The 24,999-nt window shown below is 57.1% G+C and overlaps 1 protein-coding gene across 3 annotated transcripts; it reads left to right on the forward strand.

Annotated features, from left to right (window-relative positions):
• The first annotated feature begins 4,528 nt into the window (after window positions 1–4,528).
• TYK2 (tyrosine kinase 2) lies at window positions 4,529–23,137 on the forward strand. 3 transcript variants are annotated; one of them, XM_070623666.1, is made up of 25 exons: window positions 4,529–4,760; window positions 5,497–5,660; window positions 5,963–6,177; window positions 8,562–8,685; window positions 8,798–8,945; window positions 9,281–9,444; window positions 10,880–11,246; window positions 11,662–11,868; window positions 11,952–12,109; window positions 13,981–14,089; window positions 14,183–14,372; window positions 14,458–14,561; window positions 14,649–14,831; window positions 14,909–14,996; window positions 15,799–15,926; window positions 16,788–16,923; window positions 17,006–17,160; window positions 17,837–17,987; window positions 18,419–18,516; window positions 18,834–19,026; window positions 19,396–19,514; window positions 19,947–20,119; window positions 20,339–20,456; window positions 21,289–21,399; window positions 21,482–23,137. In XM_070623666.1, exons 3-25 carry the CDS (start codon window positions 5,982–5,984, stop codon window positions 21,614–21,616), a joined length of 3,555 nt encoding a protein of 1,184 aa, XP_070479767.1. In that variant the 5' UTR covers window positions 4,529–4,760; window positions 5,497–5,660; window positions 5,963–5,981; the 3' UTR covers window positions 21,617–23,137. The 3 variants fall into 3 exon arrangements, 1 of the variants encoding a protein (XP_070479767.1); XR_011541047.1 differs by lacking the exon at window positions 19,947–20,119 and having other exon boundaries at window positions 4,546–4,760; XR_011541048.1 differs by lacking the exons at window positions 19,396–19,514; window positions 19,947–20,119 and having other exon boundaries at window positions 4,546–4,760.
• The last annotated feature ends 1,862 nt before the right edge of the window (window positions 23,138–24,999 follow it).

Consider the following 24,999-nt stretch of genomic DNA (forward strand, 5'->3'; position numbering starts at 1 on the left):
GAGCCCCTTGCATCAGCGTGGATGGATCTCGTCTCAAGAATGTGTGTTGAGGAGGGCTGGCCCCGTGGCCGAGTGGTTAAGTTCGCGTGCTCCGCTGCAGACGGCCCAGTGTTTGTTGGTTTGAATCCTGGGCACGGACGTGGCACTGCTCATCAAACCTCGCTGAGGCAGCGTCCCACATGCCACAACTAGAAGGACCCACAACGAAGAATATACAACTATGTACCGGGGGGCTTTGGGGAGAAAAAGGAAAAAATAAAATCTTTAAAAAAAAAAAAAGAATGTATGTTGAATAAATAGCATTAAGTGGCAGTGTAACCTCGGGACCCCCGGACCAGTTCAGCTGACCCCATCTTATCAACAGTGTAAATCAGAGCAGTTTTCCAGGAACTGAGGAACTGCCCGTCTGGTTCAGGCTGGCTGAGGCCACCAACACATCAACTGGGCCTGTGTAAATGCCTGAGAAGTGACCCTTTTGATATCAAGGGGCTGTCACCCTTGACATCACCATTTTATGAACACGTGTCCTACGAAGGGCCACGGAGCTCGACCACGCTTGCGCAGACCATCAGTCGCCTCGCCTCTCTCACCTCCGATCATCTGTCTCCACACTTCAGACCGCTCTGCCCTTCGTCCCACAAATTCGGCCCCAGCCCTGGATGGGGGAGACAGACTGGAGAGCACGTGCCCCTGGCTCCTTGCCCATCGATCTAGCAATAAAGCTGATGCTGTAATAATTGGCTTTTTTAATGTGCATCAGGCAAGAGAACCCCAACTTTGTGCTGTAACAGCAGAAGGACATGTGCAGTATAATATATTTTTATAAAGTCAAAAAGGGCACAAAACAGTAATTTAGTGTTTGATGATCTAAGTCCAGTGAAGAGTTATAAAAATATCTGAGGAAGTGTATTCCAGGCAGACAGAGCAGCGGATGCAAAGGCCCTGAGGCCAGACTGTGTGTGGTGTGTTGGAGGAGCAGCAAGGAGGCCCATGTGGCAGAAGCACAGTGAGTGAGAGGGAGAGAGGGAGGTGCTGGGGCAGGTCATGCAGGGCGTGTGGGCCACAGAAAGAGGTTGGACTTTTCCTGAGTGAGGTGGGAGCCAAGGAGGGTTCTGAGCAGGTGAAGGACATGGCCTGACTCAGGCGCTTACAGGTGCACACCGGGCAATGCAGGGAGGTTCTCAAACAGGACAGAAGCTACTGCACTGGTCCAAGCATATGATCATGGAGACTGGATGGGGAGGTGTGAGAAGCAGGAATATTTCGCTGATGAACCAGAGTGGGGTGTGAGAGAAATGGGGAATTCAAGGAGGACCCTAAGATTTCTCTCCCTGAACTAACCAATATTTCCATTTTTCTCTTGAATCCTTCCAAAGGTGGGGTGAGCACCACAATAAAATACATTCTTTTTTCCTTCTTCTCCCCAACACCAGTACATAGTTGTATATTTTCGTTGTGGGTCCTTCTAGTTGTGGCATGTGGGACACTGCCTCAACGTGGCCTGACGAGCAGTGCCATGTCCACGCTCAGGATCCAAACGCTCGAAACCCTGGGCCACTAAAGTGGAGCATGCAAACTTAACCACTCAGCCATGGGGTGGCCTCACAATATGTTCTTTTTATTCCTCTCTTTTATTATTTTTTTTTCTGCTTTATCTCCCCAAACCCCCCCTGTACACAGTTGTATATCTTAGTTGCAGTGGGATGTGGGATGCTGCCTCAACATGGCCTGATGAGCGGTGCCATGTCTGCGTCCAGGATCCGAACCCTGGGCCGCCGTAGTGGAGCACGCGAACTTAACCACTTGGCCACGGAGCCGGCCCCGCCTCTCTTTTATCATGAAATATATAGATACTTTGGAGATGTCTCCACACCAGTACAGAGCCCTTATTTTTTTTCCCAGCTGCATATTATCCCCTTGTCAGGATGAACACTGTTCACTCCCCAGGTCCCAGGGTCCTGGCACTCACTACCCACCAGGCGCCAGGATGAGTCTCTATCTGCAACTTCACCCTGAATCTGCACAGCTGCCCTGTGAGGAAGAGTTTGCTTTTCCCCTATTTTCTCAGACTCAGAGAGGAGCAGCCACAGCTGTTATGGCTCCAAGTCCAGAAAGAAACCTGGCTCTGCCCTTTTGTGCTTTGTGACCCGGGAAAGTCACTTGATCTCCGTTAAAGAAAAAATTATTTGGACGCTCGTTAAGACGGTAAGGAAGACTTTATTCAGGACTACCACAATGTGGAAGAGAGGGCTTGTCACCGCACTCAGTGGGTCCGTCTCTTGGTGAGTGCTGAGCCAAAAAGCATAACCGAGGCTGAAGTGGGTGAAGAAAGGTTTATTACTTGAACGAGCAATGGAGAACATGGGGGACAGCTCCTAAAGCAGTGCACCCCTCCCCCGCTGGAGGAGCCTTTATAGGCCAGAGTGCAGAGGATAAGTTACGACTGTGTAACAACTGGGCCCAATCAGGGAGCATGTGCATGCCCACATTACATAACAACTTCAATGTAACGTGCCATTACATGACAAGGTCAAGGAACATGTCATTACATAACGGGTCCAAGGTAGCCTTTGGACACTTAGAGCTGGAGTGATTTGCAGGGCTCCCCCGGCAACACACGTTTGCCTGAAGGATGGCAACTGCTGCCAAAACAAGGACATCAACTTCTGAAAAACAGCACACTGAGTTTTCTCCTTGTCTGGAAAGCGTTTGACAGGCTGTTTAGTTATGGATCAGATTTTCAACAGCCCTTTCAGTTACTGCACAAAATTGGGCTTCTCTGCCCAATGCACATAAACAACCCAGTTAATTATGCCATCAGCCTTTGGAGGAGAAATCAGCCTTTACTCTGTGAGATGGATCTGCCGGGAGACAGGGGGCGTTTGCCCTCAGACCTGTCTCCCCGATTCAGGATTTGGGGTGAAATTTCAGAGACTCAGGAGAACAGGCTGGCACACGGAAACGCTGGTGGGACAGATCTTGATCAGTGGGCTTCGAGTATTTATTTATTATTTCTAAACATCTATGACAGGGCGGGGAAGGAATTTTAACATCGGATCTTCCTGGATGAGGGACCCCTCTTTCCTGTAAAGAGTCCGACTTTCAAGTCCCACTCGGCTCCCGGTCCTTGGGTTCCGTGGGGAGGAGGGTCTTAGTTCTGAGGTTATTTCAGGTCACAATTTCTTCTTTCAGGCATGCTCTGGCTACATGACTTTGCAGTTTTTCTGAAAAACAATTCTTAATCACTGTGTTGATAAGAGGTGGAGTCAGTTGAACTGGTCCTGGAGTGCCTGTGGTTACACTTTCCTTGCCTCGTTTCTGTTGACAATCCGCCTCAACTGTGAAGGCAGCAAAGACAGCTGGGAACTGCCAAAGAGCAGGGAGAGGGGGTTCATGCATGGAAAACTACTAAGAGAAGACATCAAGGGCAGGGGGATTCTTGCTAAACTGACCTAACAAGAGTCTTGCTAAGGAGAGGCCATGGGGGCATGCCCGGTGGCACAGTGGCTGAGATTGCACGCTCCGCTTCGGTGGTCGGGGTTCACTGGTTTGGATCCCAGGTGTGGACACCTACACATCACTGTCAAGCCATGCTGTGGCAGTGGCCCACATTCAAAATAGAGGAAGACAGGCACAGATGTTAGCTCAGGGCCAATCTTCCTCATAAAAAAAAAAAAAGAGAGAGAGAGAGAGGGAGGGAGAGAGACCACAGACTCAAAGGTGGGGATGAAGAACTTGATCTTCTGTCTTATACATCAAAGGTGGGGGGATGACTTAGAAGACTTCTTTGCTCAGCCTGGACAGGGCAGGCCAATGCCAGGACTGGGGCCAAGGTTGAGGGTTAGTGGAGAAGAGCGCTCAGAGGACTAAAGTTTGGTCAAGGAGAGTCTTTGTCACTTCTCTGTGCCTCAGTTTCCTTCTCTGAGAGACGGGAAGAATGACGATCAAATGAAATAATGCGTGTAAAACGCTCAGCGCAGAGCCTTCTCAGTAAATGGCAGCGACTTTCTGTGTGGGGATCAGAACTCGGATCCGGTGGGACGTGCAAGCTGCTCCCTTGACAGCAAGCGGGCCTCAGAGGCCAGCGCTGCAGCCGATCAGGAAAGCGAAGTGAACAGGTGGGCGAGGCGGGTCGGCCCGGGGAAGAGAGGCAGGACGGAATGGGGAGCCGTATGGCAGGGGGATTGCAGGATCGAATGGCGGCCGGCTGCATCCTTGATCGCCGGGGTGAGGACGTGCGACCTGCACCAGGGTCAGGTCCGGAAGCCTGGCTTCGCAGACATTTGGGGTCGCGGTACCCAGGGAGGGCTACACTCTCTCGCCCGCCGGTGTGGGTCACCCTCTTCCGCATCCCCGCCCATCCCGTGGCAGCCAATCGCGGACGCTGCAGCGCTTCCGGGCGCCGTCCTCCAGCCAATCGCGGTTGAGCGAAAAGAAAATTGAGGCCAGAGACCAATAGGAGCGCTGCTGTTACAGCGACAGGACCAATGGTTACGTGCGAGGGGGCAGTGCGATCACCAATGAAAGTGCCCGTTACAGGCGGCCAATGGGAGGCGGCTTCTCGGCGGCGATCAAGCGGCTGCTGCCCTGGCGGCGGGGCCACGGGTCAAAGCGGGAGGCCCGGGACCGGTGAGCCTGGAGCGGGGCGCGGACCGGGCACGCCCGGAGGTCGTCGGGAGGAATGCGGCCGCGGGAGGCGCGGGGCTGGCTGCGTTTGGCAAGAGGTGGATCGGAGCACCCTCCTGACTCGTCGACGCCCGGTGGGTGCACATCGCGGTCCCCACCCCTGCCAGTTGGGTTTGGAGGTTTCGGGTGTGTGGGGTGCAGATGTCACCCCGACCGCATCCTCAAGGCCGGGTCGGGGCCCAATGGGAACGGGGAAGGAGGAGATGGGGACCCCAAAAGCCCCATGCCCACGATGTTGTCTCTCACGTTAGTAGATCATAACAGCGGACATTTACGGGGCGCTTACTGCATACCGGGCCCTGTCCCGGCGCTTTCCCTGCCTCATCTCATTGAATCCCGCGAACAACCCTTTGAGGGCGAAATTGTCAGATCCCCATTTTCCAGATGGGGAGAGAGGCTCCGAGAAGAGCTGATGCCTGAGGAATCTGTCCCTGTGCTATTACACGTCTCCCTTTCGGTCACTGTCTTAATTCAGGAACATCCGTGACATCCCTGACAGCCCCGCCCTGGAGATACTGGAGCCTCAGGAGGCTTGGGCCCCGGGCCGGGCTCTGGAAAAGTCCCAGAGCTGGATTTGGGGAGAGAGAGCAGAACACAACCCCTCCTAGGCTCCGGGGAGCCGGCAGGGACTTGGGGGCTCATGAGGGTGGACGTGGAAGGCAGGAATCTTAGCCTGAAAGAGAAAAACGCTCAGGATGAAGAACGATCTGATGAATGAATAATGACCTGATGAATAATAACGACCTGATGAATAATAATGATTCTATTCTTATTTTTTCCTCATGCTTGTTTTTTCATGCCTGTTTCAAGGTCCGTGCTAAACGTGTAACATGCAGAACTGCGTTGAAATGTCACCACCATCTTTTCATGGCAACGCTCTCAGCATCTCCATTTTCCAGATGGGGAAACTGAGGCCCAGCGTGGCCAAGTGACTTGCCTGAGTTGACACAGGGAGAGCCAGGATTCGGCCCCAGGTCTGTTTGACCACGCCTGCCTGCCTGGTTATTTTGGGAAGGCGGGTTCAGAGCAGATTTTCGTATGGGTGCAAATTTGTCCAATAAAGGGGGTTCGGGTTGTTACTGTTGGGGACGCATCCTCCAGCTCCACTGAACAGATGTGGAAGCTGAGGCTCAGGGAGGGGAATTGGGTGCCTGAGGTACAGCAAGAGGGGTCTGGAATCTTCCCCTCGCGCCTCAGTCTGGACGGGTGGAATGTCGAGGTGCTAAAAGGACCCTCCAGCCTGAGGCCTGGGGACTGACGGGCTGTCCCTTCTCAGCCCCCCAGCTGTCAAGAGCATGCCTCTGTGCCACTGGGGGACCACCGCCAGGGGCAGCGAGCCCCATGGGGATGGAGCTCAGGCTATGGCCACCAGGGGAGGCCTGAAGGTACTTCTGCACTGGGCTGGCCCCGGCGGCGGGGAGCCCTGGGTCACCTTCAGCGAGGGCACACTGACCGCGGAAGAAGTCTGCATCCACGTTGCTCACAAAGTCGGTGAGTCCCGTGGCAGGGCTGGGGTGCTGCAGCAGCTGGGCCTTCCATCCATCCGCCTGCTTCTTCCTTCTGCAGACCTTGAGTGAGCACCTTGGTGGAGGTGCTATTCCACCAGGAAAATCAGCAAGAAACACAATAAAGAAGAAAAACAGCGAGGAGGCCAGATGATGGCCAAAACTTAAAAACTTAAAGCGATAAGGAAGGGGACCACGGGGATATCTGGGGGAAGAGGGGACCAGGCAGAGGGAGCAGTAAGTGCAAAGGCCGTGAGGTAGGAATTTGCTGGCAACAGTGAGGAGGCCAGTGTGGCTGGAGTGGAGTGAGTGAAGGGGAGCATGGAGTAGGGAGGTGACGGTGCAGGTGGTGCAGGGCCTCAGAGCCTCAAGGAGGACTTTGGTGGATTTCACTCCAAGTGAGGCAGGAGCCATGAAGGACATGACTGGCCTCAGGTGTCAGAGGGGCCGTCTGGCTGCCATGAGGGGAACAGACTGTTCCGTAGAATCAGAAGGCTGATTCTTAAAGAACTCAAACAGGTTTGCTGGGTGACGTGAAGCAAGCCTGGCAGAGAGCCCAGAAAATCTGATCCGTTTGAGGAAGCAAAAGACCTCAAGAGTAACTGGAGTGTTTGTTTGAAAGAGGAAGTAGGAATTGAAAGCAGAACATAATTGTCAGGGTCCAGGTCCAGGTTATTCTGTGCTGAGGGGGTTGTTTCTCAGGGGGCAATGGGGAGCCACGGAAGGTTTAAGCCAGAGAGTGAAACAGTCCGATTGGTTCTTTAGGAAGTTGTCTCTGAGGGAGGCATTCTCCCTCTGTGGCAGGCAGTACACTTGGATATGGCGACTTTGGAGAGCAGTTTGGTCTCATCTAACGTGGCTGAGATGGATATCCTCTGAGGTCACACAGTTCCACTTCTAGAAATGTGCCCACAGACTCTTACTTAGCTCAAGTGCACCAGGAGACGCATACGAGAATATTCAGAGCTGCCTCATTTATCTTAGAGAAAACAGGAGATCATCTCATAGCCCCTCTACAAGAGAATGCACAAATAAATCGCAATATGGTCTAACCCTGGAATACTATACAGCCAGGAAAAGGGAATTTAACCTAAGTTACACATATCACGTGTAAAGCTTTAAAACCTGTTGGAGTGTGAAAAAGCACATTGCAGAAGGCCACTTATAATACCGCGTTTAGAGTTTGTATCATTCTAGACGAGGTCATGGAGGATACGAAAATGATAAATTCTACTTCGAGAGTGTGGTTAGCTCTTCACGGGAGGGGAAAGGAGGTGGATGTGGGAGGGAGCTTCCGTTGCACTTGCCAGGTTTTCTTTCATTATCTGGTGGCTGGTATTTAGGTGATTAGAAATTCTTCTGAATGGACTATTTTCGATAAAGTTTTTAAGTGATGTGTATAAGTGGCACCGTGGGTGGCCGGTGTGGGGAATGGTGGCAAGTCTGGAGGCTGGCGTGGGGCTGGGCTTTCGCTTTAAAGGAATCGAGTGGGTCCCAGAGGGATGGAGGATGCAGAAAGGGCAGGACTTGTCCTCGATCTGATGTGACAGGATGGGAGCAGTTGAGAAGGACCAAGTCGTGGCTTAAGGAACTGAGCAGAGGCGGGGCAAGTTTGGGGACCTCGGATGAGATCTGTTTGGAACCAGGCACATCTAAGGGGGCTTGGGATATCCCAGGGGAGACCGCAAGGAAGTCCTAGGATGTTTCTTCAGGGCCAGAGTTGAGCAAGAAATCAGGCAAAGGGCAAGTTTGTAAAGTTGTGTCAGTCCGTCTACAATGGGTTTTGCTGCAGTAACAAGCAGCCCCCTGTATTGTCCTGGGTTGGGACAATGAAGGTGGGACCAGCCGCAGTGGCCTCGTGGTTAAGTTGAGCATGCTCCCCTTCAGCGGCCTGGGTTAGGTTCCTGAGCGCGGACCTACACTGCTCTGTTAGCACCCATGCTGTGCTATCGGCCCACATACTAAAAAGTAGAGGAGGATTGGCATGCATCTTCCTCAGCAAAAAAGAAAGACAGTGAAAGTGTCTAAAACCTAAGGCAGGTCGCATGGTTCATTTCTGTTTTGTAGTTTCACCAGCAGACACACCAGGGAAGATGGCAGGAGGATTTATTTGGATGCCTGGAAACATGCGCATCCCTTCTGCCCATATCCCATTGGCCAGAAAGTGGTCCAATGGCTGCATCCTAGCTGCAAGGGATGCTGGGAAATGTAGTCTCCTGTGAGGCCTCAGCCTGGTCGCCATATTGCATGGTCCCCTGTGGGCAGGGGAGGAGGCCCAGGGAAGGCTAGTGAAGGGAGACAGCAGGTTTGGAGCATCTGGGGCGGATGGCAGCAGACGCTGGCCCCTGACCTCATCCCACCCCGTTCCAGGCATCACCCCACCATGCTTCAACCTCTTCGCCCTCTTCGATGCCCAGGCCCAGGTCTGGCTGCCTCCGAACCACATCCTGGAGGTCTCTGGAGACACAAGCCTGACTCTGCACTTCCGCATGAGGTCGGGGAAGGCCCCTTGGAAAGCGGGTCCCCTTTCGTTCTGCCCCCACTCTCCCCAGCACACCCCCTTCCTGGAGCTGCTCAGCCCTGGCGGCACCCCTCCCTCCCTGCAGGTTTTACTTCCGGAACTGGCATGGCATGAATCCACAGGAGCCGGCCGTGTACCGCTGCGGGCCCCCGGGGGCCGAGGCTCACTCCGGACAGGCAGAGCAGGGCATGCAGCTCCTGGACTCAGCTTCCTTTGAGTACCTCTTCGAGCAGGTGCGAGCAGGGCTGGGAGGCGGGACTGTTTGTGGGGGGCTTGGGGGCAACTGAGGAGCCCCCACTTCCCTCCCCAGTTCACTCTAGCTGATAGGTTTCAACTCATTCTATCTGGGATCCTTTGGCTGCCTGAACCAAAGGGTTCTGAGACTTTTAGGATGGCATGGGAAAGCGTGCTGTGATCGATTAGTGATGTCTGCCACAGGCATAAGGTTGGGCAGAGGAGGTATGCATCCTGTGTATTTGGCCTTTCCAGAAAATGAGGAGTCCTTCATTTTCTGGGGGAATGAACAGGTTCTCGTGCTTTCTTTTCTGCCTGACTCCCCCATCCCCAGGGCAAGCACGAGTTTGTGAACGATGTGGCATCGCTGTGGGAGCTGTCGAGCGAGGAGGAGATCCACCACTTTAAGAACGAAAGCCTGGGCATGGCCTTCCTGCACCTCTGCCACCTCGCTCTCTGCCGTGGTGTCCCCGTGGAGAAGGTGGCCAAGAAGATCAGGTGTCTGGGAATGGTGGGGGGGTGGGGACACTGCATAGGTGGATGGAAATGACTGAGCATCTGGGACCCAGGGTTGACCTTGCATACTGCCGTGCCTTCATTCATTCCAGAGACAGGCAATCGACAAAATACAAAAGTAAAAGGTTCAGTGTTTTAGGTGCTGATAAATGCAAATGGGGAGAAGTTAGGCAGGAAGAGGAGGAAGGGGACCATCAGGGAGTGAGGGGCGTACAATTTAAAACTGGGGAGTCAGGCAGTTCCTCACTGAGCAGGTGACATTCAAATGCAAAGATCTGAAGGAAGTGAAGCAGGGGGCCATGTGGGCATCTGGGAGAATAGCGTTCTCTACAGAGGGCACAATCAGTGCAAAGGCTCTGGGGCCACCTTATATGTTGGAGGAAGCGTGGCTGGAGCAGAGTGAGCTTGGAGGACTCCCAAGAATTCAAGGGAAGGAAGGAGGCAGGAGTCCGAGTTGCTGGGAGCCAGCTCTGCTCCCTTCCACTGCAGTAAAGGCTGGGGCAATCAGGGCACACTGCCTGGAGGAGGCAGCAGGAGAGCTGGGGATTTCCAGACCAGTGGTTCTTCTTAAAGCACATGGTTTTCAGCCTGTGTTGTTATCACTGGAGGACTGGGGCTGGGACCCTGAAGCCCAGGGTGCTTCCCTGGGGAGGTGACATTGCTGCTGAGACCTGAAGGTTGAGTCGGCTTTACCCAGCAAGTGTTCTAGGCAGAGGGAACAGCACATCCAAAGGCCCAGAGGCAGAAAGCAGCAAAGGCCTGTCTCCAGGGAACTGAACTTGGAATGCGACTGGGCGAGTACACGAGGAGTGGGCCAGGCACTAATCGGGCCTTTTCCCGAGGGCCCTAGGGAGCCCTGGAAGGCTTGGAAGCGCGCGCGCGGGAGACAGCCAGAGGATCCCTCTGGTCAAGGGATTGGCGTGAAGCCTGGGGATGCGGAGACTGAGGCTGGGAAGCCTGTGATCTCAGTGGGCATCCTGGTGGTCGGCTGCAGGCCCAGCACTGGGGGGAAGGGGCCGGAGGCGGGGGGTGGGGGTGGGGGTGGGGTGTGGGGGGCTTTATGAGGGGCAGAGGGGCCTCCCAGGGCTGTGCCTTTATGGATAATCATACTATTAACAATACAAACAATAGCGACTTCTCCAGTAATAATAACACCGACACTTGCCCTTATTATGTGCCAATCATTGGTCCTGACCTTCTCATCGGCTCTCGAGGTGTGTCCTGTTGATCGCATTTCATAGACGAGAAGTCACAGCCCTTTAGAGCTTAAGGAAGTGGCCCCAGAGATGGGGGTTCAGCCCCATAGTCTCCTCCAGTGGCTGTGCCTGCCTCTTTTCTCGACGGGGCGGCTGAGGCTCAGAGAGCTTAGGGGGCCCGCCGCCCGGGCTCCTGACCGCGTGTCCTCGGGTTTCCGCAGCTTCCAGGACTGCATCCCGCGCTCCTTCCGCCGCCAGATCCGCCAGCACAGCGCGCTCACGCGCCTGCGCCTGCGCAGCATCTTCCGCCGCTTCCTGCGGGCCTTCCAGCCGGGCCGCCTGTGCCAGCAGGTCGTCATGGTCAAGTACCTGGCCACGCTCGAGCGCCTGGCGCCCCGCTTCGGCTCGGAGCGCGTGCCCGTGTGCCACCTGGCGCTGCTGGCCCAGGCCGAGGGGGACCCCTACTACATCGGGGACAGCGGGCACGCCCCCTCGGACCCCGGGCCCGAGGCTGCTGCGGGACCCCCTACCCACGAGGTGCTAGTGACAGGCACCGGTGGCATCCAGTGGCGGCCGGTGCAGGCAGAGGTGAGCGGGCATCTGTTCCCGTCTTGGGGTACGGGGAGGGGGGACTGGGGCGGGGGCTCCTGTTCAACCTTGGCCGTGGCTGTGTCTGTCTGTCCCCTGGGTCTGTTTCTTGTGGAATGTCCTCTGCCTGCCTGCCCCCTGGGGACCTGATTTCTGGGGTCTGCCCCTTTGGGGAACCCTTTTCTCTGGCATCTCAGCTCCTCCTCTGCCTTTCCCTGGGTTCCGGCTTCTGGCATTCGTATCTCTTGGGTGTGCGTCCCGTATCCCACCTGTGACACCAGGACTCGCTGAGGGGATGCCTGAGGAGGTTGTCCAGTCCCTCCAGCTCCCATGTGTCCCCAGGGTGAATGTCGGGGGGACTCTACACAGGCATAGGCCCTGCTCCGTCCACCCACCCCACGTGCTGTGTTTCCAGGGTCCCAGTGGCAGTGGCAGTGGCAGCAACAGGAATCCTGGTGCTGGCCCATCCGGGAAGAAAGCCAAGGCCCAAGAGGTGGGCGACCAGCCAGTGGACAGGCCACGGGAGGTGCCGTGGACCTACTTCTGTGACTTCCAGGACATCACCCACGTGGTGCTCAAAGAACGCCACGTCAGCATCCACTGTCAGGACAACAGATGCCTGGTGGGGCCCGGGGCTGGGAGTCGGCGGGGCGGTGGGGGCGCTTCCGGCCTGCCATGCCCAACTGATGTCCCCCTGGCCTGCAGGAGCTGACGCTGCCTTCCCGGGCCTCGGCCCTGTCCTTGGTGTCGCTGGTGGATGGCTATTTCCGCCTGACAGCCGACTCGAGCCACTACCTGTGCCACCAGGTGGCCCCTCCACGGCTGGTGATGAGCATCCAGGACGGTATCCACGGCCCTCTGCTGTGAGTGCCCAGAAGGCAGGCGGGTGGCACCGGCTGCAGCGATGGCTGCCAGCTGGACCGTGAGTTCTGGGCACTGTGGGTGTGTGTGAGTGCATGCGGATTTTAAGAGTGTGCACACCTGCGAGTGTGCACACCGGGAATTATGCAGAGAGAGAGGGAACCTGTGATGGCATGGGCGGCGGATCGTGCTGAGAGGACTGGGTCTGGGACTGTCCCTGTGCACGTCCCGATGTTTAATAGCCTGCTTGCTATGCAGCCATGTCACTGCTCCAGTGACCGTGTTTAAAATTGTCATCGCACATTTTCTCACGGGACGGGATGGGTGGTTTTTGTGGGGCCGTGTGTGGTGCAAATGCTGGTGGCCATTCAGATGCCCGTCTGTCCTGGTATTTGTGGGTCGCTGTCTCAGCGATTCCGTTGGGACCTGTGGGGCTGAGAATGTGAAGTGTCATCATGTGGTCATCAGATGCGTGTGTCTCCGTCCTCCTGTGGCCGGGTCCGAGTTGGTGATTGTCAGCTTGTCTGGCCATTGGCCCTGTGCCTGGGTGTCCCCAGCCTACCTGTGACACTGGGACTGGCCCCTGGGGTGGCTAAGAAGTTGGACCCCTATGAGCCTGGTTCCCGCACAGAGGAGGATGAAGTGGCCATTTCACCTCGAAAAGGCTACAGCTGCGTCTATAGTCACAGCGAGGTGTTTGCCACCCATACAGGGGCCTGAGGGCCACGTCAGCGTGTGTCCTAGTCCCTTCGGGGTGCTGTAACAGAACAGCACAGATGGGGTGGCTTAGAAACAACCGACAGTCATTTGTCACAGTTCTGGAGGCTGGAAGTCCAAGTTCAAGGGGCTGGCAGGGCTGCTGTCTGGCGAGGGCCGGCTTCCTGGGGCACGGGCAGCCGTCTTTTCCCTGTGTCCCTACATGGCAGAGGGGCGAGTGAGCCCTCCGGGGTCTCTTCTGTAAGGGCATTAATGCCGCTCACGAGGGCCCCACCCTCATGACCCCATCAGCTCCCAAAGGCCCCGCCTCCTTATCCCATCCCCTTAGGGGTTAGGTTTCAACCTATGGATTTGGGGACACAAACATTCAGTCTGTGGTAGCGTGTGAGCCACCACATGTGTATTTCTGGCCTCGTGGGGCTGTGGCCCTTCGAAGTGCCTGTCTGTGCTCATGACTTGTCACCACTGAGTCTGGATATCGATGCTTCTGTGCTCCCATGTGACACCCAGTAAGTGACTGCATCTGTGATCCTTTGGGTGTGTGATAGACTGGCCGTTGAGAGCAGCTGTGTCTGTGGCTGGGTATGTGCCCATCCAGCAGCTGACACCTGTTTCCTGTCTCTCTGTGTGTGTCACTGTCAGCGATGGTGTCTGAGAGTCATTACACACAAATGTGTGTCTGCTCTGGCACTTGTGTCTCTGTGTGAATTTTCATGGGTGTGACGGTGTAACATCCGTGTGTGTGTGTGCAGACACAGTGTCCCCACATATGCGGCTGTGTCTGACATTTGTCCCAGCCGGGAGTGTGCCCCTCTGTGCAGGATTTTTTTTTTTTTGTGGTGAGTAAGATTGGCCTTGAGCTAACATCTGTTGCCAATATTCCTCTATTTTTTTTTCTCCCCAAAGCCCCAGCACATAGGTGTATATCCTAGTTATATATCCTTCTAGTTCTTCTATGTGGGACGCCACCTCAGCATGGCCTGATAAGCAGTGCTAGATCCGCACCCAGGATGCGAACCGGTGAACCCCAGGCCACTGAAGCGGAACGCGCAAACTTAACCACTCAGCCACGGGGCTAGCCCCATCTCTGTGCAGGTTTTGTGTCCTTGTTGCCAGGCACGGGTCCAGCAGTGTCCCCTTGTCCCCTTCCCCCCAGGGAGCCATTCGTGCTGGCCAAGCTGCAGCCAGAGGAGGGCCTCTACCTCATCCACTGGAGCACCAGCCACCTCAACCGCCTCATCCTCACGGTGGCCCAGCGCGACCAGGTGGGCCTGGGGCGGGGGGGCCCTGGGCTGGGGCTGGGTGCGCTCCCTGCCTGGACCCCTGCTCAGCGCCCCCACCCCTGCCGCCCACCCCAGGCGCCCAGCGTGAAGGCCTTGCGCCTGCGCAAGTTCCCCATCGAGCTGCGGGCCGGGGCCTTCGAGCTGGAGGGCTGGGGCCGCACCTTCCCCAGCGTGCGCGAGCTGCGGGCCGCGCTGCACGGCTGCTCCCTGCAGGCCGGCGCCGACCACTTCGCTCTGCGCCGCTGCTGCCTCCCACGGCCAGGAGGTAGGGTGCCGGGGGCAGGGGGAGCCGCGGAGCCGGGTGGCGTCTCCCTGACGCCAGCCCTCGGTGACTTCGCTCCCGCCCCCAGAGATCTCCAACCTCATCATCATGCGGGGGCCTCGGGCCAGCCCCCGGCTGCTCAACCTCAGCCAGCTCAGCTTCTACCGCATCTGCCAGGACGACATCACCCAGGTGTGGACGGGCAGCGGTCCCTGGGGGCACCCGGCATGGCAGCCCTGAACCGTCCTCCTCTAGCTGTTCCGGGCTGTGTTCCCGCAGCTGTCGCACCTGGGCCAGGGCACAAGGACCAACGTGTACGAGGGCCTCTTGCGAGTGCAGGGCGGAGGCCCCGAGGAGGACAAGGCAGACGACGGGGACCCCCCCATGCCCGGCGGGGGTCGCGGGCAGGAGCTGCGAGTGGTCCTCAAGGTGCTAGACTCCAGTCACCATGACATCGCCCTGGTGAGTGAGCGCGGCCAGGGGACGGGCAGCGTGAGGGGTCAGGGTCTGCGGCCACCTGACCCGCCCCGTCCCCACAGGCCTTCTACGAGACGGCCAGCCTCATGAGCCAGGTCTCCCATGTGCACCTGGCCTTCGTGCACGGGCTCTGCGTGCACGGCTCCGAGAGTAAGTGGGCCCTGCCCGTAGCCCCCAGCCCCCCGTTTACAGGCCCACCCCTGCTGATACCCACTCCCTGGGCAGAACCCCGACCTCAACCTGGACCTCGAGCCCTGGCTGCACTGTGACCCTCCTCTGGACCCCGGATCCCTGGCTACACCCCACCCTCCACCTACACCCTCACTCCTGTGTCCCAAACTCCACCTAACCCAGCGCCCATCTATCCTTGACCCCATCGGCGCCGTGACCCCACGCAGACCCCTGCCCTGGTGGGCATCCCAATCCTCGGAGACCTCAGCCCCTGCTCGACCCCCCAGTCTACCCCCACTCTGCATGTACCTCCAAACTCCTTGTAAGGGCGACCCCAGCCAGCCCCCAGCCCCACTGCCCTCCACCCCCTGCGTCTCTCTCCTGCTTTGCCCCCAACACTGGCCTCCATGCCGACCCTGCCTACCTCCCACTCGACGGGCACCCTGACCCTGTGAGGTCCTAACGTCTCTCACGCCCCAGCCTCCAGCTCCAGCTTTCACTTGTCCACCCCGGTTCCCTGCCCCACCCTCACCTATGTCAATAACACGTCAGCCTCCATCATGGACCCAGATGCCACCATTCACCTCTGCCTCCCCCTCCCCTATGCTCCATCCTGCATTTCTCCTCTCCCCAAAGTCAGTCCCGAACCCCTCCCCGCACACCCCTGCCTGACACCTCCCCCCACAGTCCCAGCCCCTTCGTCCTGTGGCCCCCCAACCCTCGCCGTGCCCTGGAGGGTGGAGGCGGGTGGGCGGCCCCTGCAGTGGCTGGGCCTTTCCAGACATCATGGTGACGGAGCACGTGGAGCACGGGCCGCTGGACGTGTGGCTGCGGCGGGAGAGGGGCCACGTGCCCATGGCCTGGAAGGTGGCCGTGGCCCAGCAGCTGGCCGGCGCCCTCAGCTACCTGGTACGTGGCCTGCGGGCAGGGCCTGGGTCGGTGGGCAGGGCCAGGGTGGCCTCAGCATCGGGTGTCGAGGTCTCCACACATGCCCAATCCACACGTTGGCCCCGGGGGAGCTTTCTGTGAACCTCCTGTGCTCACACCCCCCTGGGGCTCCCATCGCCCCCAAGAGCTCCTCGCTCCTCGTCCTGGTGTCCCAGGTCCTGTGGGGCCTGGCCTCAGCTGCCTCTGTCACTCTCTCTTGCCATTCATTCCCCACCCCTTCTGGTCCAGTCTCCCCCTGCATGCCAGGCTCTGTCTTAGGCCCAGGGGACACAACAGAGAAAAACAGGCAGGAGTCTCTGTCCTCGGGGAGCTGGCATTTCAGTTGGGAGGGACAAACGAGAAAGAATAATTAAGTACATTACGTAATATGTTAGAAAGAAGTAAGAGCTATGGGGAAAACGGGGTGGAGATGAGTTGCTACAGTTTGGGGATGAGATGAGTTTTGAATAGATGGTTGGGGGAGGGCCTCACTAAAGTGACCTGGAGATGAGGGAGGGAGCCGGGAGGGCATCTGGTGGAAGCACATTCCGGGCAGAGGGAACAGCCAGTGCAAAGGCCCTGGGGAAGGAGCATGCGTGCCCTGGGTTTCAGGACAGCCTTGGAGTCCTCTGGCTTTCTGTCCCTAGCCACTAGCTCTGGGAGAACAGGAAGGACCCACCGGGCACCCAGTGCTCCGTGGTCACGTCAGTGTATTGGGATCTTCATATGACCATGATCGGCTTTTGCACTTGGGCTGTCTCTGTGGGGACCACATGGGATGGGGTGGGGGCGGGGTCTGCAGCCCCCATTGGCCATGCCCCCTTTCCACCCCCCTCCCCCCAGGAAGACAAGAGCCTGGTTCACGGTAACGTGTGTGGCCGGAACATCTTGCTGGCCCGGCTGGGGCTGGCGGAGGGCACCAGCCCCTTCATCAAGCTGAGCGACCCCGGCGTGGGCCTGGGCGCCCTCTCCAGGGAGGGTGAGGACCCCGGCGGGGCTGGGCATGGGACGGGCTTCCCCGACTCCCTTCACCCTCGGTGACCTCTGACCCTGGCCCGCAGAGCGGGTGGAGCGGATCCCCTGGATGGCCCCCGAGTGCCTATCGGGTGGGGCCAATAGCCTAAGCACAGCAGCTGACAAATGGGGCTTTGGTGCCACCCTCCTGGAGATCTGCTTCGACGGGGAGGCCCCCCTGCAGGCCCGCAGCCCCTTCGAGGTATGTTCAGGACACCCCTGGGCCCTTCCCAACTGCAAGGAGTCCAGGCTGGCCTCCCCTCTGGCCATGTGGCCCCACAGATGTCGCCTCATCTCTCTGGGGCTCCATCAGGTCATCTGTCAATTGGGGTTAACTGTAGTCCTGGCCTCCTAAGGGTGTGTGGCACACAGCGAATAAGTGACAGGCTTCCCTTTTGGGCAGAATGAACAGGGTGGGGGTAGGGGGTCCCAGAGGACACCCTTGACCCAGCTGAGAGGTCAGGCAAGGCTTCCCAGAAGAGGCTGTAATCCAAGGGCAGAAATAACCACAAGTGACCCAGGTTAGGAAGGGCAGCCTGGGCAGAGGGCACAGCCTGTGCAAAGGCCCAGAGGCTTGAGTGCAGGCAGGGAGCTGCAGTCTGCAGGAGCTTCTCGGGAGTAGAGTTGGGTGGAAGCCAGGGCGGGAAGGGCCAAGCATGAGATGCTACAGCACAGCAGAATCTGCCAGACTGGGCTTCAGGTCCTGGCTCTGTGGTGGCGGGCAAGTCTGCTTCCCTTTGCTGGACTCAGTTGCATCATCTGTGAAATGGGAATGGCAAGAGCCAGGATCTGGCTGGTCCCGCCCTGTTCTGGGGGCTTGGCTGCCTCTTGGGGGAGGGGGCTGGGGGATGCACTGACTCAGGTCCCCTCCCTCACAGAAAGAGCACTTCTACCACATGCAACACCGGCTGCCTGAGCCCTCCTGCCCGGAGCTGGCCGTGCTCACCAGCCAGTGCCTGACCTACGAGCCAGCGCAGCGGCCGTCCTTCCGCACCGTCCTGCGTGACCTCACTCGGCTGCAACCCCAAAGTGAGCCCCCCTCAGTGCTGGGGCTCTGGGGGGCGGGGAGGGGCTGGGATCCCTGCTGACACAGGCACATGCACCCAAGGTCTCTGTACGGTGGCCCAGGGTGTGGGCTGCGCATGGCCGGAGCTCTTAGTGTTTTGCTCCGGGAGAGCCACAAATCCTTTGGAAGAATTCAACCTCAGCACTTTTTTTGTTTTTGCTATTTTTTTTCTCTCGATGATAAGTTTGTACCCCTGACCCAATCTCGGAACATCCCAGGTGTCAGTCTGGATGCAGCCGACTCTGCATTTTGCACAAGAAGTGGAATTTTCCAGCTGTGGCCAAAAAGCTTTCCTTATCTCTGGGATTGCATGCTGGGGGAGCAGTCGCCCGCTTTCTGGACCCCCAAGTGTGGGTCTGCAGGGGCCTGGCATCACCCACTGTGGCTCTTCCAGATCTTGTTGACGTCTTGGCTGTGAACCTGGACTCGCTGGCGTCTGACCCCACTGTTTTCCACAAGCGCTATTTGAAAAAGATCCGGGATCTGGGCGAGGTGGGGGCGGGGCCTGGGAGCCGGGGGCGGGGCCTGGGCGGTTAGAAGGAAACCCTGGTGGGGGAAAGAGTTTGGATCTTAAGGAAAGTCCTGTCTAAGGGTGGTTCTCGGGACAGGTGGATGGGGATTGACCTTGAAGACCCTCAGCTGCAAGGGAGGCCCTGAGGAATTTAAAGGGGCCCCCAAAGAGACCCACCAACCTGGAGTAGGTGGGGCCTAGGATTTTCCAAACAGACCTGCCTGGAGGCGGGGTCTGGGGGACCTGGGGCGGGGCGTGGGGAGCTGTGGGCGGGGCTGACCCTCTGCGCTCCGGCCAGGGTCACTTCGGCAAGGTCAGCCTGTACTGCTACGACCCGACCAACGACGGCACTGGAGAGATGGTGGCCGTGAAGGCCCTCAAGGCCGACTGCGGCCCCCAGCTCCGCACCGGCTGGCGGCGGGAGATCGACATCCTGCGTACGCTCTACCACGAGCACATCGTCAAGTACAAGGGCTGCTGCGAGGACCAAGGTGGGCGGGGCTAGAGGCGCGGTGGGCGGGGATAGGGCGTGGGTGTGGCTTGGCGGGCGGTGCCAGCAGGGCCTGGCCAATGAGAGCCTCTCAGTCCCAGGCTGCGGGCGCCAGCTGGGCGGGGCCGGGCTGCGTCCTCACGGTTGAGTGGGCGCTCTGCTGGGGCCGGTATGGGCAGGAGCTACCGTCAGCGCCGTCTCCTGGGGACAGGGTTCAGGATGGGTCCATTCTACCTGAGGACTGGGCCTAGTGTGGGCGAGTCTTAGCCTTCCCTCCCCACCTTGGGGTGGGGGGACGGCAGGACTCAGGGTGGGCGGCCTCCGGTCCCTGCCTCTACCGCCCGCACCGGCCGCCCCTCTCCCGCATCAGGCGAGAAGTCGGTGCAGCTCGTCATGGAGTACATGCCCTTGGGCAGCCTCCGAGACTACCTGCCACGGCACAACGTCGGGCTGGGCCAGCTGCTGCTCTTCGCCCAGCAGATCTGCGAGGTGGGCCGGCCTTCCCCTGCTCCCAGGACCTGCCCCCTCTTTGGCCTGGCCTGAGCTGTCCTATCCCCCTGCTCGCCCTGCCCTGCCTGGGCCGACTCTCCACCATCCTAGCCCAGTCAGCGGATCACCTGGCCACACCCCTGCCGGCCCTTCCCCCAACCCGCTTGGTATCTACTTTCTGGGACGCCCTTCGCTCACTTGGCCACGCCCAGCAGCCCAGTCCCACCCCATTCGCTCAGCCATGCCTAGGAGCGCCTGTTGTGGCCCCGCCCCCGCTATCTGACGCTGTTCCCATAGGCTTGGGCCTCACCTGACATGCTGCCCACTCGCTCCTGGTCCCCGCAAGCCTGACCTGACTGTCCCCCAGCCACCCTGGTCACAGCTCCTCAGGCTCTGCCCTGTCCCACTGATCCTGACTCGCCCCGCCCCCAGGGCATGGCCTACCTGCACGCGCAGCACTACGTGCACCGAGACCTGGCCGCGCGCAACGTGCTGCTGGACCATGACAAGCTGGTCAAGATCGGGGACTTTGGCTTAGCCAAGGCCGTACCCGAAGGCCACGAGTACTACCGCGTGCGAGAGGATGGGGACAGCCCGGTGTTCTGGTGACCAGGCGGGACACAGCTGGAGGGGGGTGCCAGGCTCACCTAGAGCGGGCAGGGTGGAGGAGACAGATGTTGGGGTCTCAGATGATAGGGCTTGGGCCCACTGAAACCGCCCCCTTTCTAAGGGTGGGGCCCTAACTGGGGCCAGAAGGGTCCTTAAGCCCCAGGTCAGGACTCCAGACTGGTCTGGCCCCGCGACCTGAGCGCCCCCTCCTGCAGGTATGCCCTGGAGTGCCTGAAGGAGTCTAAGTTCTACTATGCGTCCGACGTCTGGTCCTTTGGGGTCACCATGTATGAGCTGCTGACTTACTGTGACTCCAGCCAGAGCCCGCCCTCGGTGAGAGCCGGGCCCGCACCCCCACCCCATCCTACAGGAGATAGAAAGGCAGGCATCTAATTTCCAGCTCCCCCACCTCAGCAAGCGCTTGCCCCACCTCAGCCTCGCCATCCCAGTCTGTAAAATGGGCCCCTTACACTGCAGGTGTCTTTGATTGTGACAGAAGCCCCGCTCAAATAGGAACAGCTCAGTCCACGATGTGCAGACTCCATGGGAGACTGGCAGCGGGGCTGGATCTGGACCCTCAGATGTCATCAGGAATCCCATTTTCTCCGTCTGTCGGCTCCGCTATTCTCTGTGGTCGCATCTCAGACAGGACCACTCTCTGTTGCAACAGCGGCCCCCCAGCCGAGGGGCTCCCGAGTCCTTTTCTTTCCGGCATAATACAGAACGCTCTCTGATTGGCCGAGCTTGGTTCACGTGTCCACCACGGAGCCAATCACTGTGTAGCACCGCCCCAAAATTATTGGCTAAACCTGGGCGGGGCCAGGAGGCAAGAATATGTTACAGTTTATTCCCAAAGCCAATCAGAGTACCTTTTATAGAAGAAAAAAAACCCAAAACGATTGTAGCCAGGCAAAAACAACTTACTGGGAGGCTTAATGACAGCAAACACCTGATTCACACTTGCTCTATGAATATTAGTTTATCTAACTTCTGACTTTCGCGATAACCCAAGTGGTGGCGTCACCCCGTGTTACAGATGAGAAGACTAAGGCCCACAGAGGTGGTCATAAGTCCAAAGTCAGACAGCTAAGTGTCAAGTTCCAAGCTCCTGGCCGCTCCCCAGGCAGCCCTGTCTCTTGACGAGAGCTTGTCGTTTCTTCTGTAGAAATTCATCGAGCTCATAGGCCTCACCCAGGGGCAGATGACCGTGCTGCGGCTCACGGAGCTGCTGGAACGAGGGGAGAGGCTGCCGCGGCCCGAGAAGTGTCCCTGTGAGGTGAGGCCGCCCGCTTTCCCCTGCCCCCACCCTGGGACCAAGAGAGAGCAGCCGGTCAAAGCCCCAGTCTTTCCTTCCACAGATCTATCTCCTTATGAAGAACTGCTGGGAGGCAGAGGCCTCCTTCCGCCCGACCTTCCAGAACCTCATACCCATCCTCAAAACGGTGCACGAGAAATACCAAGGCCAGGCGCCCTCGGTGTTCAGCGTGTGCTGAGGCCCGCCCACAGCCCCATGGGGGAATCGGAGCAGGCAGGACCCCCAGAGAGGGCCTCCTGCTCCAGCCCCCCATCCCCCCCACCCCCAGAGGGAGAGGTCAGCCTCCCCGGCTCCCTGTGCCTCACTAGTGCCCCAGACCCACCTCCGTGAACGGACTGTCCTCATCCCTTCCGGCTGCTGTGACAGTACCGTAGACTGGGGGCTTAGAAACAACGAATTTATTTCTCACAGCTCTGGAGGCTGCGAAGTCCAAGATCAGGGTGCCAACATGGATGCATTTTGATAAAGGCTTTTTCCTTGTTCATAGCTGGACCCTCTGGCTGTGTCTTCACAAGGTGGAAGGGGGCAAGGGATCTTTCTGGAGCCTCTTTTATAAGCGCACTAATCCCATTCATGAGGGCTCCCCCTTCCTGATAAGCAGCTTCCGAAGGCTCACCTCATACCATCGTGTCCGGCATTAGAATTTCAAGATGTGATTTTTTTTTTTTTTTGCTGAGGAAGATTGACTCTGAGCTAATATCTGTTGCCAATCTTCCCCTTTTTGCTTGAGGAAGATTATCGCTGAGCTAACATCTCTGCCAGTCTTCCTCTATTTTGTATGTGGGTCACCACCACAGCATGGCTTGACGAGTGGTATGTAGGTCTGCACCCAGGATCCAAACCCGTGAACCCCAGACTGCCAGAGCAGAACACATGAACTTAACTACTGTGCCACCTGATTTTTTTTAATGAGGTCACATTGATTTATAATATTATATACATTTCGGATATCCATCACTCTATTCTGACTTCTGTATAGACTGCATCATGCTCACCACCTAAAGTCTAGTTGCCATCTGTCACCGTACACGCGTGCCCCTCTATCCCTTTCACCCTCCCCTCCCCTCAATGTATGAATTTTGAGGGGACGCACCTTCCATAATCATGAGCCTGATGTAGACCCCTAAGGGGCCAGGATGACCAGGGAGCTAACCAGGCCCTTGAATCCGATCTTTCTGCCTTCCGCGGCCCCCTCCCTCAGGGGTCACCATTTCCAATAGCTGGTGATGAACTCACACAGTCCTGCGCTGCATATCAACATCCGGTCAACAGGCCACATATATGACTGCGGTCCCGTAAGATGTGTCCCATAGAGCCTAGGTGTGTAGTGGGCTGTACCTGCTAGGTTGGTGTAAGGACACACTATGACATTCGCACAATGACGGCATCACCTGACAACACGTTTCTCACAGTCGTTAAGTGACCTCTGACTGTGTTACCTCCTTAAATTGTTGCTCACCTCAAAATCACCAGCTGGCAGTTAGACCAGTACCTAGAACACAGAAGGTGCTCAATAACTAGCTAAATCTACCAACAAAGGATTGGGGGCCCCACGTGCCATTTAGATAAAACTGCCAATTTCACCCTTTCCTCCCTGTGTGACCTCAGGCAAGTGGCTGCCCCTCTCTGGGCGTCTGTGTCAAATGCTTAGCAGAGTCATGCAAACAAGTACTTAATAAACATTTGATATTATTGTTAACTTGGTGTTTGCCAGTGTTTCTCCTTAACAGGTGTGCTGGAGACGGATGATGTGTCAGCCACGTTATGAAAGGCAGTTAAATAATGTCCCTTTTCATAGGATTTCTCAGGACCTTGCGCATTGCCAACTCTCCTGACCAGAGATTTCCACACGATTCTAGTGACATTTGCTTTTTGTAACAGTTTTCAAAATTAAAAATTCCTCATCATTATAAATCTTTTTTTGGACAAGTAATCTTGACCTAGGCAATGAAAGTCTCCCTCTGTCCGTCAGCCACCACTGTCGCCCCCCCCCCGGAGGCAACTAATGTCATCTGCTTTCCTGTTTTGGTTTCTAGAGACATTTTATCCAAATGCAAGGAAGTCTGTGCATATATTATGCTTTCCTGTCTTTTGCAAAAATAGTAGCATGAACTCCTATGCAGAGCTCCGGTCTGTATCCTTGTGGTTTATTTTTTCTACATAATAGGCCTTGGAGATGGTCCCGTGGCTCCAGGCGTGCAGAGTTTTCTTGTTCTGTTTCATGGTGATGCTGAAATGTTGTCTGCCTCCATTCCCTCCTGGGGTTCATCGGGTCGTTTCTAACCCTCCCCTGTGCCCAGGATGCTGCCACAGTGAGTGAGCATGTGCGCACAGCATTTGCCCCGCATTCAAGGGCATCTCTAGGACACATTCTCAGTGGGAATAGCTGCTTGCAGGATCTCGCCCAGAAACCGGGAAAAGGTGTTGCCACTAGAATTTTTTTTTTTCTTTTGAGGAAGATTAGCCCTGCGCTAACATTTGCCTCCAATCCTCCTGTTTTCGCTGAGGAAGACTGGCCCTGAGCTAACATCCGTGCCCATCTTCCTCTACTTTCTATGTGGGACGCCTACCACAGCATGGCTTGCCAAGCGGTGCCATGTCCACACCTGGGATCCGAACCGGTGAACCCCAGGCTGCCGAAGCGGAACGTGCGCACTTAACCACTGCACCACTGGGCCGGCCCCAGATTTTACATTTTATCTGTAAAAACTTCCATCTGTGTCTCGAAAAGATGTAACTGCAAACCATGGCAACAATCTTGTGACCACACCCAGAAAGTTTAAGGATGATTCCTCAAAATCATCGCGTAGCCTCAGTGTTTCCATTTCCCCAATTGTCTCTGAAATATTCGGTGTCTGTCTACAGTTTGTTCAAAGGAAAGTCCAGACAAGGTCCAGGCACTGGATTTGGTGGAGGGCGGATCCCTTTAAGTTCTGGGTTCCTCTCTGTGTTTCCTCCTTGCAACATACTGGTTGAAGAAACCGGGTTGTTTGTCCTGGAGGCTTTGCCAGTGCGGTGTCATCCTTGCGGCCGAGTTTGATGCATTCCTCTGTCCTCACCGTGACTGACCAGTGGTCAGACCCAGTTTCCTTTTTTGGCAAGACTCACAGAGGGCCTTGTGCCCTCTCTACATGCCCATCTTCCTCTACTTTATATGTGGGTCACTGCCACCACATGGCTGATGAGTGGTGTAGGTCCATGCCGGGGATCAAAACCTGTGAACCTGTGAACTGGGGAACCCAGGCTGCTCAGCAGTGGGCAGTGAATTTAACAACTACACCACGGGCCTGCCCCTATTTCCAAATACTTTCAATCGGGGTTTGAGTTGCTCTCTCAGTACCGTGTGGGAAATGGATTGGGGGCCAGGGCAGCAGAGGAGGGACCTGAGTGGAGAGGGGAGGTGCTCCAGTGAGAGAGGACGGGGCGTAGCTTCAGGGATGGGGAGACTGGATGAATGCCAGGTGTCATCAAGGCCCTCAAAAATGTCCCTCTCCGGAGCTCAGATCAGAGGCACCAGAGGAGGGTCAGAGGGCAGAGAGATGGAGTCGATGGAGGTGGGAA

This window comes from Equus przewalskii, chromosome 6 (assembly GCF_037783145.1).
Source record: "Equus przewalskii isolate Varuska chromosome 6, EquPr2, whole genome shotgun sequence".
Lineage (NCBI taxonomy): Eukaryota > Metazoa > Chordata > Mammalia > Perissodactyla > Equidae > Equus > Equus przewalskii.

Coding starts and splice junctions, on each gene's coding strand:
- TYK2 (XM_070623666.1), top strand. CDS start 5,982: ATGCCTCTGTGCCACTGGGGGACCACCGCCAGGGGCAGCGAGCCCCAT. Junction 8,686..8,797: donor ACTCTGCACTTCCGCATGAG/GTCGGGGAAGGC, acceptor CCCTCCCTGCAG/GTTTTACTTCCGGAACTGGC. Junction 17,988..18,418: donor CACTCGGCTGCAACCCCAAA/GTGAGCCCCCCT, acceptor TGGCTCTTCCAG/ATCTTGTTGACGTCTTGGCT.